This window comes from Macrobrachium nipponense, chromosome 21 (assembly GCF_015104395.2).
Source record: "Macrobrachium nipponense isolate FS-2020 chromosome 21, ASM1510439v2, whole genome shotgun sequence".
Classification (NCBI taxonomy): domain Eukaryota; kingdom Metazoa; phylum Arthropoda; class Malacostraca; order Decapoda; family Palaemonidae; genus Macrobrachium; species Macrobrachium nipponense.
Genome location: NC_087212.1, coordinates 28997502 through 29013164, shown reverse-complemented (window position 1 = coordinate 29013164; position 15663 = coordinate 28997502). Strand labels below are relative to the sequence as shown.

General features: G+C 44.4%; 1 protein-coding gene across 2 annotated transcripts in view; it reads right to left on the bottom strand.

The window, feature by feature from the left end:
* Nucleotides 1–15663, bottom strand: part of LOC135197878 (dual serine/threonine and tyrosine protein kinase-like) — a 110211-nt gene that overhangs the window by 8385 nt on the left and 86163 nt on the right. For both annotated transcript variants that reach the window (XM_064225081.1, XM_064225080.1), the window contains exons 6-12: nt 15022–15253; nt 14222–14463; nt 13897–14103; nt 13520–13703; nt 12964–13120; nt 12550–12712; nt 12309–12392 (exon numbers count right to left, since the gene is read on the bottom strand). In XM_064225081.1, coding sequence (XP_064081151.1) covers nt 12309–12392; nt 12550–12712; nt 12964–13120; nt 13520–13703; nt 13897–14103; nt 14222–14463; nt 15022–15253 — 1269 coding nt within the window. The remainder of the gene's footprint in view (nt 1–12308; nt 12393–12549; nt 12713–12963; nt 13121–13519; nt 13704–13896; nt 14104–14221; nt 14464–15021; nt 15254–15663) is intronic.

Here is a 15663-nt window from a genome sequence, read left to right as displayed (position 1 = left end):
TCGGCGAAGAAGGCCCTTCAACGTGTGAATGACTGGATGAAGGATAAGAAAGAAGCGGAAAATAAAATACTCTTTTGCTTTTCCACCAGCTAAGTTAGCATCGAAGTCAGGAGTATGGTACGCTACTGGAGAAAGTCTAGGCCTGGGAGTACCTGCCTCCTCCCAGGGGGACTTCTCCAGTATAGTAGACAGCTCACGCAGACAGGCGTTACAGTCTGCTAAGGTCTGGTGGACTTCGTCCGAGTTTGACCATCTTTTTAAAGGGATTTTTAGGACTTTCGAAGTCTTCAATTTCCTAGATTGGTCTTTGGGAGCACTGGCGAACTCCCTAGAAGAAGAGGATTCTCAGGATATAGAAACAGCTAAGAGCATTATGTCCTGCATGGACAAGGCTCTGAGAGACGGAACGAATGAACTGGCTTCTTTGTTCACAGCAGGAGTACTAAAGAAGAGATCGCTGTTGTGTTCTTTCGCTTCAAAAGGAGTTTCTAACTCTCAGAAATCGGAGTTGCTGTTCTCTCCCCTTTCGAAACAGCTGTTTCCGTCAGAGGTGATTAGGGATATAGCTCTCTCCCTTTCTCAGAAGGCCACTCAAGATCTTCTCTCGTCTTCAGTTAAGAAGTTCTTACCATCCAAGTTGGTTAAGAAAACTCCAAAGGAAACTAGGCCTTCGCAACAGCCCTTTCGAGGCAGAACATTCGCTCGACCCTCCTTTAGGGGTAAGAGAGTACCCACTAAAAGAGGAGCCAAGACCACCTCTAAAGAATGAGATATCAGTCCTCCAGACGACAGTGGGAGCCAGACTTCAAGGTTTTTGGGAAGTTTGGCAGAACATGAAGGCAGATCCCTGGGCTGTCAACGTAGCTCGGGAAGGGTACACAGATTCCTTTGTTGAAGAGACCTCCTCTCGCAACATCTCCGAGAGCCCTCGGGGCAAATTACAACGATTTAGTGAAGAAAGCGGCTCTGTGGGAGCAAGTAGCTTCCATGCTAGAGAAAGGAGCCATAGAGCCTGTTCGGGAGGTTGGAGGCCAGTTCTGGATGTAAGTCAACTGAATCTTTTTGTAGAAAAGACCAAGTTCACTATGGAGACGAACGATTCAGTACTGGCAGCGGTACGTCCAGGGGACTGGATGGTGACCCTGGACTTACAAGACGCATACTTTCATATTCCGATTCATCCAGGAAGCAGGAAGTATTTAAGGTTTGTGATTCAGGACAGGGTCTTTCAGTTCAAGGCCCTGTGCTTCGGCCTTTGCACAGCCCCCCAAGTGTTCACGAGGATGATGTCCAATGTGGCGAGATGGTTGCATTTAAGAGGGATCAGAGTGTCTTTTTATCTGGACGACTGGTTGATAAGATCCCAATCAAGAAGTCAATGTCTGGAGGACTTGAATCAAACATTGAATTTAGCAAAAGACCTAGGTCTGGTGGTAAACATGGGAAAGTCTCAATTGAATCCCCAACAACAGATAGTTTATTTGGGGATTAAGATATCCTCAGTGACTTTTCGGGCTTTTCCGTCCCACGAAAGGCAAGCCCTATGCATTCGGAAGGTGCAGGACTTTCTAAAGAAAGACCGATGCTCAGCAAGAGAGTGGATGAGTCTACTGGGCACACTCTCTTCGCTAGAGAGGTTCATTTCTTTAGGAAGACTGCACATGAGACCTCTACAGTTTTTCCTGAAGGATTCATGGCCAAGAAAATTGCAACCGGATTCCTTCCAGTTTCTAATTCCTGCCGAAGTGAAGGAGGAATTAAAGTGGTGGCTAACTCCAGGCAGGTTAGCAAGAGGGATGTCGCTTCAGCAGAAGAGCCCAGACCTCGTCTTGTATTCCGACGCGTCGGACGCGGGTTGGGGAGCGACATTAGGCCCTCAAGAGGTGTCGGGACTTTGGAGCAAGGAAGTAACAAGTTGGCACATAAACAGGAAGGAACTGATGGCAATTTTCTTGGCCTTGAAGCACTTCAGAGAGTTGATTCGAGACAAGACAGTGCAGATCAACTCGGACAACACCACGGCTCTGGCATACATCCGCAAACAAGGAGGGACTCATTCTTTTCCCCTTTACAAGCTGGCAAAGGAAGTTCTGCTTTGGGCGGAAGAGGAAAGTGTCGTGCTGCTCACCAGGTTTATACAAGGAGAGAAAAATGTGAGTGCGGACCTGTTGAGCAGAAGAGAACAACTTCTCTCGACGGAGTGGACGTTGCACATGGAGGTTTGCCAGAGCCTGTGGAAGTTGTGGGGCCGTCCGGTAGTAGATCTGTTTGCAACAGCCAGAACAAAAAGGTTACCAACCTATTGCTCTCCGGTTCCAGATCAGGAAGCAGTGGCGGTCGACACATTCCTGATGGATTGGACAAAATTAGATGTGTACGCTTTTCCTCCGTTCAAGGTACTGGGGAAAGTTATGAAGAAGTTCAGGGAGAGCCAAGGAACGAGGATGACCTTAATAGCCCCGTTTTGGCCGGCCCAAAGTTGGTTCACAGAGGTACTGGAATGGACAATAGATACGCCAAGGACTCTTCCTCTAAGAGTAGATTTACTCAGACAACCCCACTTCGACAGGTTTCACAAGAATACCCTCGCTCTGGGTCTGACGGCGTTCAGACTATCGAAAGTCTTGTCAGAGCGAGGGGATATTCTAGAGAGGTGGCCAGTGCAGTGGCTAGAGCCAGAAGAACCTCCACAATCACAGTATATCAGTCGAAGTGGGAGAATTTCCGGAAGTGGTGTAAGATCAGGAAAGTGTCTTCATCCAGTACCTCTGTGACCCAAATTGCAGATTTCCTTTTATACTTGAGGAAGGAATTGGGTTTGTCAGTTTCGACAATCAAAGGTTATAAAAGTATGCTAACCTCAGTGTTTAGACACAGAGATCTAGACATCTCGAATAACTTAGACCTTAGAGATCTGATTAGGTCATTTGGTACAAAGAAACAACCACAATGCAGGCCACCTGCTTGGAACCTCGATGTGGTCTTGAAGTATTTAACCTCTAGCAAATTCGAGCCTTTAGAGAAATCCTCTCTGAGAGATGTTGCTAAGAAAACTATCTTTTTAGTAGCTTTGGCAACCGCTAAAAGAGCTAGTGAGCTTCAGGCCATATCGAAGAAGGTGGGATGGAGACATGGCAACGCAGTGTGTTCATTCCAAGAAGGTTTCTTGGCCAAGAATGAGAATCCAGTTAATCCTTGGCCAAGATCCTTTGAAGTTTTGGGTCTGTCTGAGTTAGTGGGTGTGAGCAAGAAAGAGTTCTCTGCCCAGTGAGAGCATTGCGTTTTTATATGGAAAGAACAAGAGATATCAGAGGGAATTCTGATGCTCTGTGGTGTTCAGTTAAAGACCCCAGTAGACCCATGACGAAGAACGCTCTAGCCTTCTTCATGAGAGAGTTGATTAGAGAAGCTCATATGTTGTGTCAAGAGCAGAGCTTTGGTATTTTGAAAGTGAAGGCTCATGAAGTCAGGGCAGTTGCGACTTCATTAGCTTTTAAAAAGAATTTAGCCCTCAAGGAAATTATTGAATCCACATATTGGAGAACTAATTCAATATTTGCGTCTCATTATCTTAGGGATATTCAGACAACCTTTGATAATTGTCAGACGCTAGGTCCATACGTGTCCTCTGGTACAGTATTGGGCAAAGGAGTTACTACCCCATAACCTTCTTTTAAGCTAGTTGATTTTATTAGGTGATGGTGTTTGTGTTTTTGGTCGTCTGAGAAAAGTGTTCGGTACTTCTATCAGTCTTGTTAGTATTATCTTGTGATGGTGTGTGTGTAGTTCAGGTAAATGATCTATTACTAGCTTGAATGCCGTGGCATAAGAGGGCTGTACGGTTCTGTCAACACATTGGTCACGTCCAGTTGTCAGTTCCAGTCTTAGCTTCTTCAACATACAGGACACTTCCTTGTTGAGAGCTCCTAAGGTTTAAGCAGGCTTAGAGGCAGGACCTATGAAGTCAGCTACCTTAGCAGGTAAGGAACCTAGAGTTTTAAATAATATTTTAATAATATTTTTATACTCTAATAATGTTGCTGTCTTTGACCCACCTCCAATGTGTCAATCAGCTATATTATATACCTGCCAGGTAAGTGTCATACATTAAAATGAAGTTTTTATGTTAAAACAAAGTTTAATGTATACTTACCTGGCAGGTATATATAATTAATTCCCACCGCCTCCCCTCAGGAGACAGGGTTCAGAGAAAATCTGGCCCAATTGGGAACGGTTTTTCCTAGCGCTAGCGCCACGGTAACGGGGTGGTGGTTGCCTGAACTACTAATAGGTTACTAGCGTTTGCCGCGAGTTTTGAAAATTTCTGCCAGTGGAACAGAGAATATAGCTATATAGTATATACCTGCCAGGTAAGTATACATTAAACTTTGTTTTAACATAAAAACTTCATATTTATGTGATCGTCCATCTTCAATCTCTTTAATGGCTGATCCTTTCCTCCCCTACCATCAGTAGCCAACTACCAATATCCACCTTGTTTTTAGTAATGGTAAATGGCCGGCTCCAGCTTGTGCTGAGAGTAAATCCCCATGTAATGGTTTGTTTGTTTATTAGGAAAAATGATATTGTTAGTATTACAATAAAGTTTTGTACATACTTACCTGGCAGATATATACTTAGCTTAGGTCTCTGACGTCACGACAGAAAATTCAAAACTCGCGGCACACGCTACAGGTAGGTCAGGTGATCTATTCCTTACCCGCCGCTGGGAGGCGGGTGTAAGGAACCAGTCCCCCTTTCTTGTCAGGTTATTTTCTTCCACCTGTCTCCTGAGGGGAGGCTGGGCGGGCCATCAATCGTATATATCTGCCAGGTAAGTATGTACAAAACTTTATTGTATACTAACAATATCATTTTTGTACATGAACTTCCCTGCCAGATATATACTTAGCTGATTGACACCCTTGGTGGAGGGAAAGAGACACATACTTACTTAGAAAGTGGGGACAACACATGTTAAAGGAATACATAATAATAAACCTCTGGTTTCTTACCTGATTAGGCAGAAGACTTGATAGTTACTGTCTATTAGTCTGCGTTGCCTAAAGAGTGTCAGCGAGGGCGTGACCTATGGCTGAAGAACTCTTTGGGTCTACCAATGGGAACTGAGTCCACTTACTTGGCAGAATCAAGCAGGATCTGGTCAATGGGGATCAACCCGCTTACATGCCAGAGCCTATCACTACCAATTGCAAGGAGCCTCAAGCACAACCGATCACCTAACCAAATACTAACATTAGTATACGAAAGAAGGAGCTGCCTCCTGCAACCTCCTTCGTACAACCAAAAAAACTCAAACTTAAAACTAACAGGGAAAAAGGATTAAAAAGGATGTGTTTCAGCTCCCTGCCCCAGCACTGAATCCGCCGATACGTAAGGGCCTAGCCCAAAACACTTATCATACGTAATCGATACGTCGCTTAGGTAGTGATTAGAGAAGACTGATTCACACCTCCAAAAAGTGGCCTTCATAAGGTTTTGTAATGACAAATTCTTCTTGAAAGCCAAAGACGTCGCGATGGCCCGTACTTCGTGCGCCTTGACTTTCAGAAGGTTAAACTGTTGCTGATTGCAAGAAGTGTGTGCTTCTCTAATAATATTCCTGATAAAGATGAGAGTGCATTTTTAGATAAGGGCCTACTGGGGTCCCTTACAGAGCACCAGAGATTGCTCTCATTAGCGGCAAGTCTTTTCTTCCTCTGAAGATAATATTTCAGGCTTCTCACCGGGCAAAGAGATCTCTCCTCTTCTGTCCAACTAAGGAGGATAAGCTTTTGATTTCGAAGCTCCTGGGCCACGGCGAAGAAGGGTTTTCATTCTTGGCTAGGAAAGCCGGAAGAAAAGAGCAAACCGCGGAGCCTCCTTGGAAACCTACCTCACCTTCTAGAGCCTGCAGCTCGCTGACCCTCTTCGCTGACGCTAACACACAGAGAAAAAAGTCTTCATCGAAAGGTCTCTGAACGAAGCAGCATGGGGAGGTTCGAACCTTGAGGACCTCAGGAAGAGCAGCACGACATCAAGATTCCAGCTAGGCACTAAGGAGGAGGTTCTTTTAACCGTTTCAAACGATCTGATTAAATCATGGAGGTCCTTGTCCTCAGATATGTTTAATCCTCTATGACGAAAAACTGAGGAAAGCATGCTCCTGTATCCCTTGATGGTGGAGACAACCAACCGCATTTTTCCCTCAGGAAGATAAGGAAATCTGCAATCTGAGTCACAGAGGTACTGGAGGAGGAAACTTTATGAGTCCTGCACCAGCGTCGAAAAACTTCCCACTTCGACTGGTAGACTCTAGATGTGGAGGTTCTACGTGCATTGGCAATAGCCCTTGCAGACTTTGCCGAAAAGAACCCTTAGCTCTGACGAGACTCTTGATAGTCTGAATCCAGTCAGACTGAGAGCGGGGAGGTTTTTTGTGAAACTGTCGAAGTGGGGCTGTTTGAGCAGATGCGGACTCTTAGAGGTAGGGATCTTGGGACATCCACCACGCCATTCCAAGTACCTCTGTGAACCAGTCGTGGGCGGGCCAGAACGGAGCTATCAACGTCATCCTTGCTCCCTCTGACGCTGCGAATTTCCTTAACGTTTCCCCTATAATCTTGAAAGGCGGGAACGCGTAAAGATCCAGATTCCTCCAATCCATCAGGAATGCATCTATAGCCACTGCTCTTGGGTCTGCAATAGGGGAGCAGTATAGATCTATCCGCGCATTCCTGGAGGTCGCAAATAGATCGAGATGGGGCCTGCCCCACGTCCTCCACAGCTCCTGGCATACTCCGCGTGCAGAGTCCACTCTGAGGGAAGGACTTGATTCCTTCTGCTTAGCAGATCCGCTCTGACATTTCTTTCTCCCTGTACGAACCTGGTGAGAAGCCTTATGTTCCTTTCCTCTGACCCCACAAGAGGAGCGATCTCGCTGTCTCGTACAGGGAGAAAGAGTGAGTCCCCCCCTGTTTCCGAATGTAAGCCAGGGCTGTAGTGTTGTCGGAGTTGATCTGAACATATTTCCCTTTTACGAAGGGTTCGAAGGTCTTGAGAGCTAACCAAATCGCTGTTAGCTCCTTCTTGTTGATGTGCCAGGACACCTGATCCCCCATCCAGGTGCCTGACACTTCTCTCGACCCGAGAGTAGCTCCCCAAACCTTTGTCCGAAGCGTCTGCATACACACTAGGTTGGGGTTCCGAACCTGCAAGGAAAGGCCTTCCTTGAACAATAGAGGGTCTAGCCACCAACTTAGATCCTCCTTTATCTCTTGCGAAATCTTGAACGCAAAGTCCAGACCTTGAGATTTCCGATCCCAGTTCCTCGTCAGGAAGAACTGTAGGGGTCTGAGGTGCAACCTTCCTAGAGAAACGAATTGCTCCAGCGAGGAGAGTGTCCCCCAACAGGACTCATCCACTCCCTCGCTGTGCATACATCTTTCTCTAGAAAGATTGCTACCTTCTCCAAACCTCGGGTTATCCTCTTCTGGGGACGGATACGCCCGAAAAAACCTGAGAAGCCATCAGAATCCCCAGATAGATACGCTCTTGACTGGGGATTAGCTGTGACTTCTCGAAATTCACTAGCAAACCCAGAGAAGCTGCTAGATCCAACGTCACTCGTAAGTCCTCCAGACATTTCTCCTTGGATTTGCCCTGATAAGCCAATCGTCCAAGTAGAGGGAAATCCTCACTCCCTCGAGATGAAGCCACTGGGCAACGTTCTTCATCAGTCCTGTGAATACTTGGGGGGCTGTGGAAAGGCCGAAGCATAGGGCCCTGAACTGAAAAACGTTCCCTCCCCACATGAATCTGAGAAATTTGCGAGAAGAAGGATGGATCGGCACATGGAAGTAAGCGTCCTGAAGGTCCAGCGACACCATCCAGTCCCCGGGACGAAGAGCTGCTAAGACTGATGACGTCGTCTCCATAGCGAACTTCCTCTTCTTCACAAAGACATTCAGGGCGCTCACGTCCAGAACCGGTCCTCCATCCTCCTGAGTTCTTGGGAACTAGGAACAGACGGTTGTAGAACCCCGCTGAAAGAGGGTCCTGAACCATCTCTATTGCCTCTTTCTCTAACATCAGCTCTACCGCTAGAGCGAGGGCTTGATTCATTAGTGGTCTTTGTATTTGGCCACCAGTGCCCTTGGAGTGGTGGTCAAGGGTGGTCTCGAAATAAAGGGAATGAGGTATCCCCTCTTGATGATCGCGAGGGACCAGTTTGTCCGCCCCCTTTCGTGCCCAGACATCTGCAAAGTTCAGAAGTCTGGCACCCACAGTTGTCTGGAGGACACCCGAACTACTTCTTGGCCCTAATAGACCGGGAGAAGGTCCTTCCTCTTCTAGGTGGTCTCGAACCTCTGGAGGAAGAAGAGCGAGACGAAGGTCCTCCTCGAAAGGGTTCTTGCCTACTTTGAGCCTCTTTCTTCGTCTTCTGCTGAAACGAAGGTTTCGGAATTCTAGCCGAGCGAGCTAGCATATCCTGCGTCGCTTTTGCTGATAATGAGCTGGAGATATCATTAATAGTACTTCTTGGGGAAGAGTTGCGGGGAAAAAGCTGTGAATACAGCAAGGAAGCTCTCTGTGCGTGAGAAACCGAAACCTTGCCCTTGGTAGAAAAAGAGCAGAAAACGGCCCTCTTCTTTACCACTCCTGCACCAAAAAGTGAAGCAATTTCCCCGGAACCGTCTCTCACTGCCTTGTCCATGCAAGACAGAACTGCGTGGAGGGGTCTTCAGGCGAAAGAGTGTCTTGCTCTTGAGTCCTCTTAGCCAACACTCCAGGGTCCAGTCAAGAAAGTTAAAAACTTCTAAGACTCGGAACATTCCCTTCAGAAGGTGATCCAACTCGCTCATACCCCACGTCGTCTTATCGCAGAATTCAGCGCCGAGCGACGTGCGGAATCGACCAACGAAGAGAAGTCCGAGTCTGCAGAAGAGGGAAGAGTTAGACCCAAGGGCTCTCTGACTCGTACCAGAACCCCATCTTACCCGTCAGCTTGGACGGGGGAAAAGAAAAAAACTGTCTTGCCCTTCTCTTCTTTTGAAAGCAACCAGTCGTCAAAGTTCTTCATAGCCTTCTTCATAGACACTGTAGGCTTCATCTTAACGACTTAAGACTTCTTAGCCGTATTGGTCGTTGAAAATAAGGACGAGGAGACGGAGGAGCAACGGCCGAAAGAGACTCCCCAAAATCTTGCAAGAGGAGGTCTGTAAGTCTCTTATACGAAGAAACTGAAGCATCCTTGGGCAAATCTTCCTCCAAATCTGCAACAAATTCTTCCGAAGAATGACGTCTAGAAGCTCTACTGCCCGGAGGAGAGCTAATCCTTGGAGAGCGCCTGTTCGGAGAGCGCCTACTAGGCGAGCGCCTACTGGAAGAAAAACCACTGGGAGAGCGCTTACACGGGGAGCGCCTACCAGGAGAGCGCCTACTTTGAGAGCGCCTCCCAGGAGAGAGCCTACTAGGAGAGCGCCTACTAGGAGAGCGCCTACTTTGAGAGCGCCTCCCAGGAGAGAGCCTACTTGGTGAGCGCCTGCTAGGAGAGCGCCTACTTGGGGAGCGCCTACTAGGAGAGCGCCTACAAGTGGAGGCCCGTCTGTCGGAAACAGATTCTAACTCCACAGAAGAGCGTCTGGATAAGGGAGAGCGCCTATCAGGCTCTCTGCGCCTGCTAGGCTCTTGGCGCCTGCCATCCTCAATACGCCTGCCAGGCTCTTGACGCCTGCCACGGGGAGAGAAAACATCCACAGATGAATCCCTGTCAGAAGCGCGCGCTTACAAGGCTCTGAGCGCCTATCCAATCGGGAGTGATCTAACGGAGGAGAAAACATCCGTTGCCGCCTACCAGGCTCTTGGCGCCTACTAGGCTCTTGGCGCCTACTAGGCTCTTGACGCCTACTAGGCTCCGAGCGTCCGTCAAAAGGAGAGTGGCCACCAGGCGAAGAACTCTTCCTTCGCTCCTGACGAAAACGAGGCTCTTGACGTCTGTCAAGCTCTTGACGCCTACTGAAAAAGAGGAGCGGAAATCCTGAGGAGAGAGCCTGTCTGGCTCCTTACGCCTTACATGCTCACAACTCTTGCTGGGAAGAGAGGAGAGCCTACTCGGAGAAAGATCCCGAGCTCCAGCCTGCACTTCTGACCTCCTACTAACAGGCTCAAAAGCTCTTCTAGCCAAAGGAGATTTAGCCGAAGGAACGTTCTTAGACTTCTTCACCGGAAGTGAGCGTCCTTCGACGATGAGAAGTCCCGGCAATAGACTCCGCTAAAGCCGCAATCTGCGCCTGCAGACCCGCCAGGATACGCGCAGGAGATCTCTTAAACTCCTCTACAGGGGACGAAGTCCGAGAGCGAACAGGAGAAGCGTAAACCGGACGAAATCTTGGTTCTCTTGCGTTCCACTTCTGGCTCTTCCGCGAAGGATTCGGGGCTGGAAGGAAGGGCGCAAGGATCCTTCCAGGGCCTCTTGAGAGGGCGAGACGACTCCGATGCGCTCATCTACGCTGAGGAGAAGGCGACGAAGATGACGAGAAGCACTGGCGCAATAACTCCTTCTTGGTTCGATCCAAGGCAGCCTGGGAACGAGCAACAGGAACTGCCGAGGGGACGCCTGACCGGTGGGGGTTCTCCCTAACCTTCCTGCGGCTTTCGACTTTCCTCCTCCACTGGTCTGGGAGTCTGGAAGAGGTCTAGGCCTGGAAGCGTTAGTGAGCCGGTCAGACGCACCCTCCACTGCACTAGGGGCGACTGCGCTGATCACTTGCACTATCATCACTCTTACCTTGTCGAGAGCGAGCGAGGCTCTCCTTACTCTCCGATCGAGGCTCTCCCAGAAGCAACTTCCGGAAAACGAATCTTCGGGTTCAAAGCTGGGCGCAGGGGCTGAAACTGGAGAAGGAACTACTTCTACTACAGGATTCTCAGCGTCAACTTCACTCACCTCGATCTACTAGAACTCTTTGAAGAAGCCTTGCGCACCCTATCCTTCTCTAACTTTCTCACATAAGAAGAGAGAGCCTTCCAACCATCCTCATCCAAATTCTCACACTCTTTGCAAGGGTTAATAAAAGAGCATTCATTCCCTCTACACGACTCCACTACCGAGTGAGGATCTAATGCAGCTTTAGGAAGCCTAACTTTACATTCCTTCTCTGAACAAACCCTAAATAAACTAGGTTTCTTAACTTCAGAACATCATCCATGATTATAGATATGTAAGAGAAATCCAAAAGAAAAATCCAAAAAACAGTCCAAAAAGCGTATGCCAAGCCAACAAACAAAGGGTACTTCACCAAAATCCAAATCGTCGGCAACGAGAACGAATTTTAACTATCGTAAGGACTGAACAACAGGTGTTGTCCAGCCGGCGACAGAAAATAATCTGACAAGAAAGGGGGACTGGTTCTTACACCCGCCTCCCAGCGGCGGGTAAGGTAGATCACCTGACCTACCTGTAGCGTGTGCCGCGAGTTTTGAATTTTCTGTCGTGACGTCAGAGACCTAAGCTAAGTATATATCTGGCAGGGAAGTTCATGTACAAAAATACAAATTACACAAAAATTTGTCATATTGCACATAATTCTGTTGTGAAAATAGAAGTATTGGTATGAAAGGAAAATTTGGTATGTTCTGTTCAATGACATGGCTATAAGTCTTGCGCCCAGTAGAGAGCTGGACCCATCTGTGTTTATGAAGCTCTGGGGTACAGGCATGTTTACGAAGTTCTTGGGTACAGGTATGGTTTTTAGATAAATATTCCCAGTGTGAATAATTCTACTTCCTATGCATACACCAAGGAGGTGGTAGTTGTACTACTAAAGGAAATGTTTACATTGATATTTGTTGACTCAAGCACTCTATCGGTTCTTCTTGGTAAAGGTGGTGAGTAATTTTTGTATCTTTTGATCAAAATGCTTTTGCTGGTAAATAACTAGCTGATATTTTTATGGCACTACTCATTATTAATTGATGTCAATGAAGAGTTTGAGGTAATTCACCTCTTTTGACTAGGATAGAGGAGTCTGGGGAAGATTAAAAGCTACAGTGCATATTCCGAGTCTGAGACTAATTATCAACTGAATCTTGGGCTGAACTGTATATCTGACATCCATGGTCTAGGATAGACATAACAATTGCTTTGTACAGCAGCTATCAAAATTAGCTGCCAATGCAACGAATAAAAAATTAACTGAAAGTTCAATCAAGTTTTTACCTTTAAAATTCAATATCCAAATGTCTTTATAGCAATACATTATTATTTCAAATGGAAGTCACATGCTAAATGAAGTCACTTTACTTACCAAAACATTTTTTAATTTGATATCTCTATGAACTAGCCCTTGTGAATGTAAAAATCGAATCCCCTGAGTAACATCAAGAGAGATCTGTTGGAAGAAATTTAAACAAAATCCTATAATTGGTGTTAACACATTACAGTGTGCGTACTTAGATACTATGAGTGCCTTGTTGGTTATATCTTCTCTATAATATACAGCAAATAACAGATATCTCCAGAAACAACAACAAATAGTACAGTAGTACCTGTAATCTGACCAACCAATCAAGACCGTGCTTGATGGCAGAGTATAGATCTCTTGTTAACCTGTCCATGATAAGAAGGACAGCTGGCGTTTCTCCTTGTCCATAAGTATGATCAATGACGCTCCCTCTTAAGGCCACAATTCTTTCATGCTCAGGTACGCTTCTATGAAAAGTAGGTAATAAATTGTAGATTAAATACACTGCTGCAACAAGGTTTCAGTGATAATGCCACTTTAATAATGCAACAAAGGCAAAACTGTTTTAGAAAAATAAATGTCAACTACCACTTTATGACATACTTTTGTCAATTATTAATGACATAAGACTACTGGTTACTACAACTAAAAAACCTAAGTCATCTTCATGCAAAGTGAGTATGAGACACTTCAACAAGAGAATAAATGAAAATCTCACCGAGTATAATGAAATTCCATTGCTAAATCATTCCAATGTTTTTCATCCAATGGAACAAGAGATTTGACAGCACAGGGGCGAAAACCTCCCCATGATTCACATCCATAAACCACACCATACTGACCCCTTCCAAGCTCTCTGTCTAACCTTGGCATACCTGAATAATTTCAATAATTAAAACTACAAAAAGGCATTTTTACACCATAGTATAAAATACCATTCTCATTAAATAAGCACTACTTCAAGTCAATAACGAGCTGAAAATAATGATAATCTAATAGAAAATTATCTGTGGGAATGTTGAACAAATATATAAGAAAGCAATAATGAATAATTATTCAAAACCCCATTAGTAAATATTTGTTGTTTCCTGGACATCTAAATATTGTAATAATTTTTGCATCAAGAGCACTGTGTACTTATCCAACGTGCACTTCTTAAACTGCTACATCAAGAAAACTTTGAAAAATATTAAGATCACAAAAATCTGATTGAATGTCATTACAAAACTACATCACATTTCTATCTACAAACTTGTATAAAAAAATTTTCATACCAAAAAGGATCATATCTCTGAGAGAAGTTGACTCCAACGAGAGTCTTGCAAGCTTTGGAGCATCCACCTTTTTTATCCTTGTTTGCTGCTCTTCAGTTTTTTCTAGTCGACAGGTCAATTGGGCTTCAAGTTGCTTGAGACTTCCAAGAAAAGAATCATGGCTACTTTTTAATCGCTCCCTGAACTGTCAGAGATAAATTTTGATGCATTAATTATACCTTTCTTATACCAGTAAATTTTAAAATTATACATTCAAATGAGACTTACGCTTTACAGTTTCATTTATATTGAATATACACATCTCATAAACCACACACAGATGTGATTACAGTATTGCATAACCTGTTACAATAAAGTCTGAAGAAAATATTTCTAACCTGTGCACATATACTTTTTGTTAGCTTTGTCTCTGAAAGACTAGTAATCATGTCTGCTGCAACTCTTCTTTTCCATTCAGCATCTATGCAAGGTGGTGTTCTCCCTGGCATTGCTGCTACTAGTTGTTTCATTTTCTCCCAAAGTGATCTCAAGACAGATGATGATGTTGTGACTGTAACTTCTACCTCATATGCTGCATTCACAATCTGTTAAATGGGTTACTTTTATATAATCCTTAATATACTTTATTGAAATCCTAATTTTAGTAATAATTTTATTTATAACATAAATGGAAATGCAAAGGGACATTTAAGAAAAAATCACCTGTTTCAATGCATCCCCTATGTGTGGATTCTCTCCACAAGCTCTGCAGTCTTTTTCCAAACTTTCAAGGCAACGTTGTAATGTGCCTAGGTATGAGTCTCGCATAACATCAACACGGTCAACCAGCTGACGTCCTACTTCAGCATTAAGTGATCCAACAACTAGTTCCTGAATTTCTCCTGTGCATATGCGAACTTCTCTTGAGCAAACAACCTCATTCATCAATGAAGCATTATCCACTTCTGTAATTGGGAAATTGAATCTACAATTTGCAAAAACTCCAACAAAAAACCACACAAGAAATACAGTACTACACATGAAGATTTTATGATTAACAAAGCCTCGAAACTTATCAGTACTGTAAAAATGTTATACTATAATTAAAAGGTAATCCTAGCTAGAAACTTGAGTTGTTTCTAACAACTAGTTCTGTTGATTTTATTAAAAAATTATGACAGGAATACTATCCACTTTTCAATATCCTGTATTACTGCTACATTTATATAGTCTAATCAGACCAATAAGCTTGAAAGTTTCATGTTTCATAGGATGTTCCTTAAGGATTCAGTCTACGATAGACAAAAACTGTTGTTCCCCGTGTGCAAGATAATAAAATGAGAACATTCTGACAAGACAAACTCTAACAATAAGTTGTTAAATTTTTCCTACCATATTGAGCAGGGATTTGAAACTCGCTTCAAAGAAAATACAAATAATTACTGTCATGAAGCATAAGTCTGCAAGCAATGCAAACTCAAACAACAATTATATCTACCTATCTATTGAAGAAAATACTTTACCTCGAAACTCATAATTAGCGGCTCTTTCTAAAAGGTCATCTTTCATTTTCTCGATGGTATCAAGAATTACATTGCGAATTTCATCTTGTTTGCTCGAAGCAATTGCCATTAAACTTTCATAAAGTTCTGCTTCCTTTTCTCGTGCATAGCTTATCCTTCTTGGTGTGATTTGAATTTCTCTTGCCATGTCAAAGGCATAAAGAATAAACTTCCTCATGCAACGATTATGACCCTGATAGGTGAGATAGTAGAGCAGAAATAGCAGGTTAATATTGCACAGTAATGTATTTATTTATCAAGTTGGTTAATAATGCACAGTAATGTATTTACTTTCAAAATTGAAGTTTGGTGGTTTCAGTCCTCCCACAGGAAGTCAGCTGGGTAACCCCAAGCCCCCACCATGACATCAATCATGGCAGTAACCTTCCAGTTGACAGCCTAACAATTCGCCCCTTGACGGGGAGCCAATGCTGTTCCCCGAGATTACGAGGCCAACAACTTTCCTGCACACATTTTAATGCAAGTACATGCTACAGTATATAAACAATAATTTTTATTCTTTCTGATTTAATAATACAGTATACATACTGAATAAACAAAAGATGTGTACTAAATGTCTATTCCAACATATATTGCGACAGT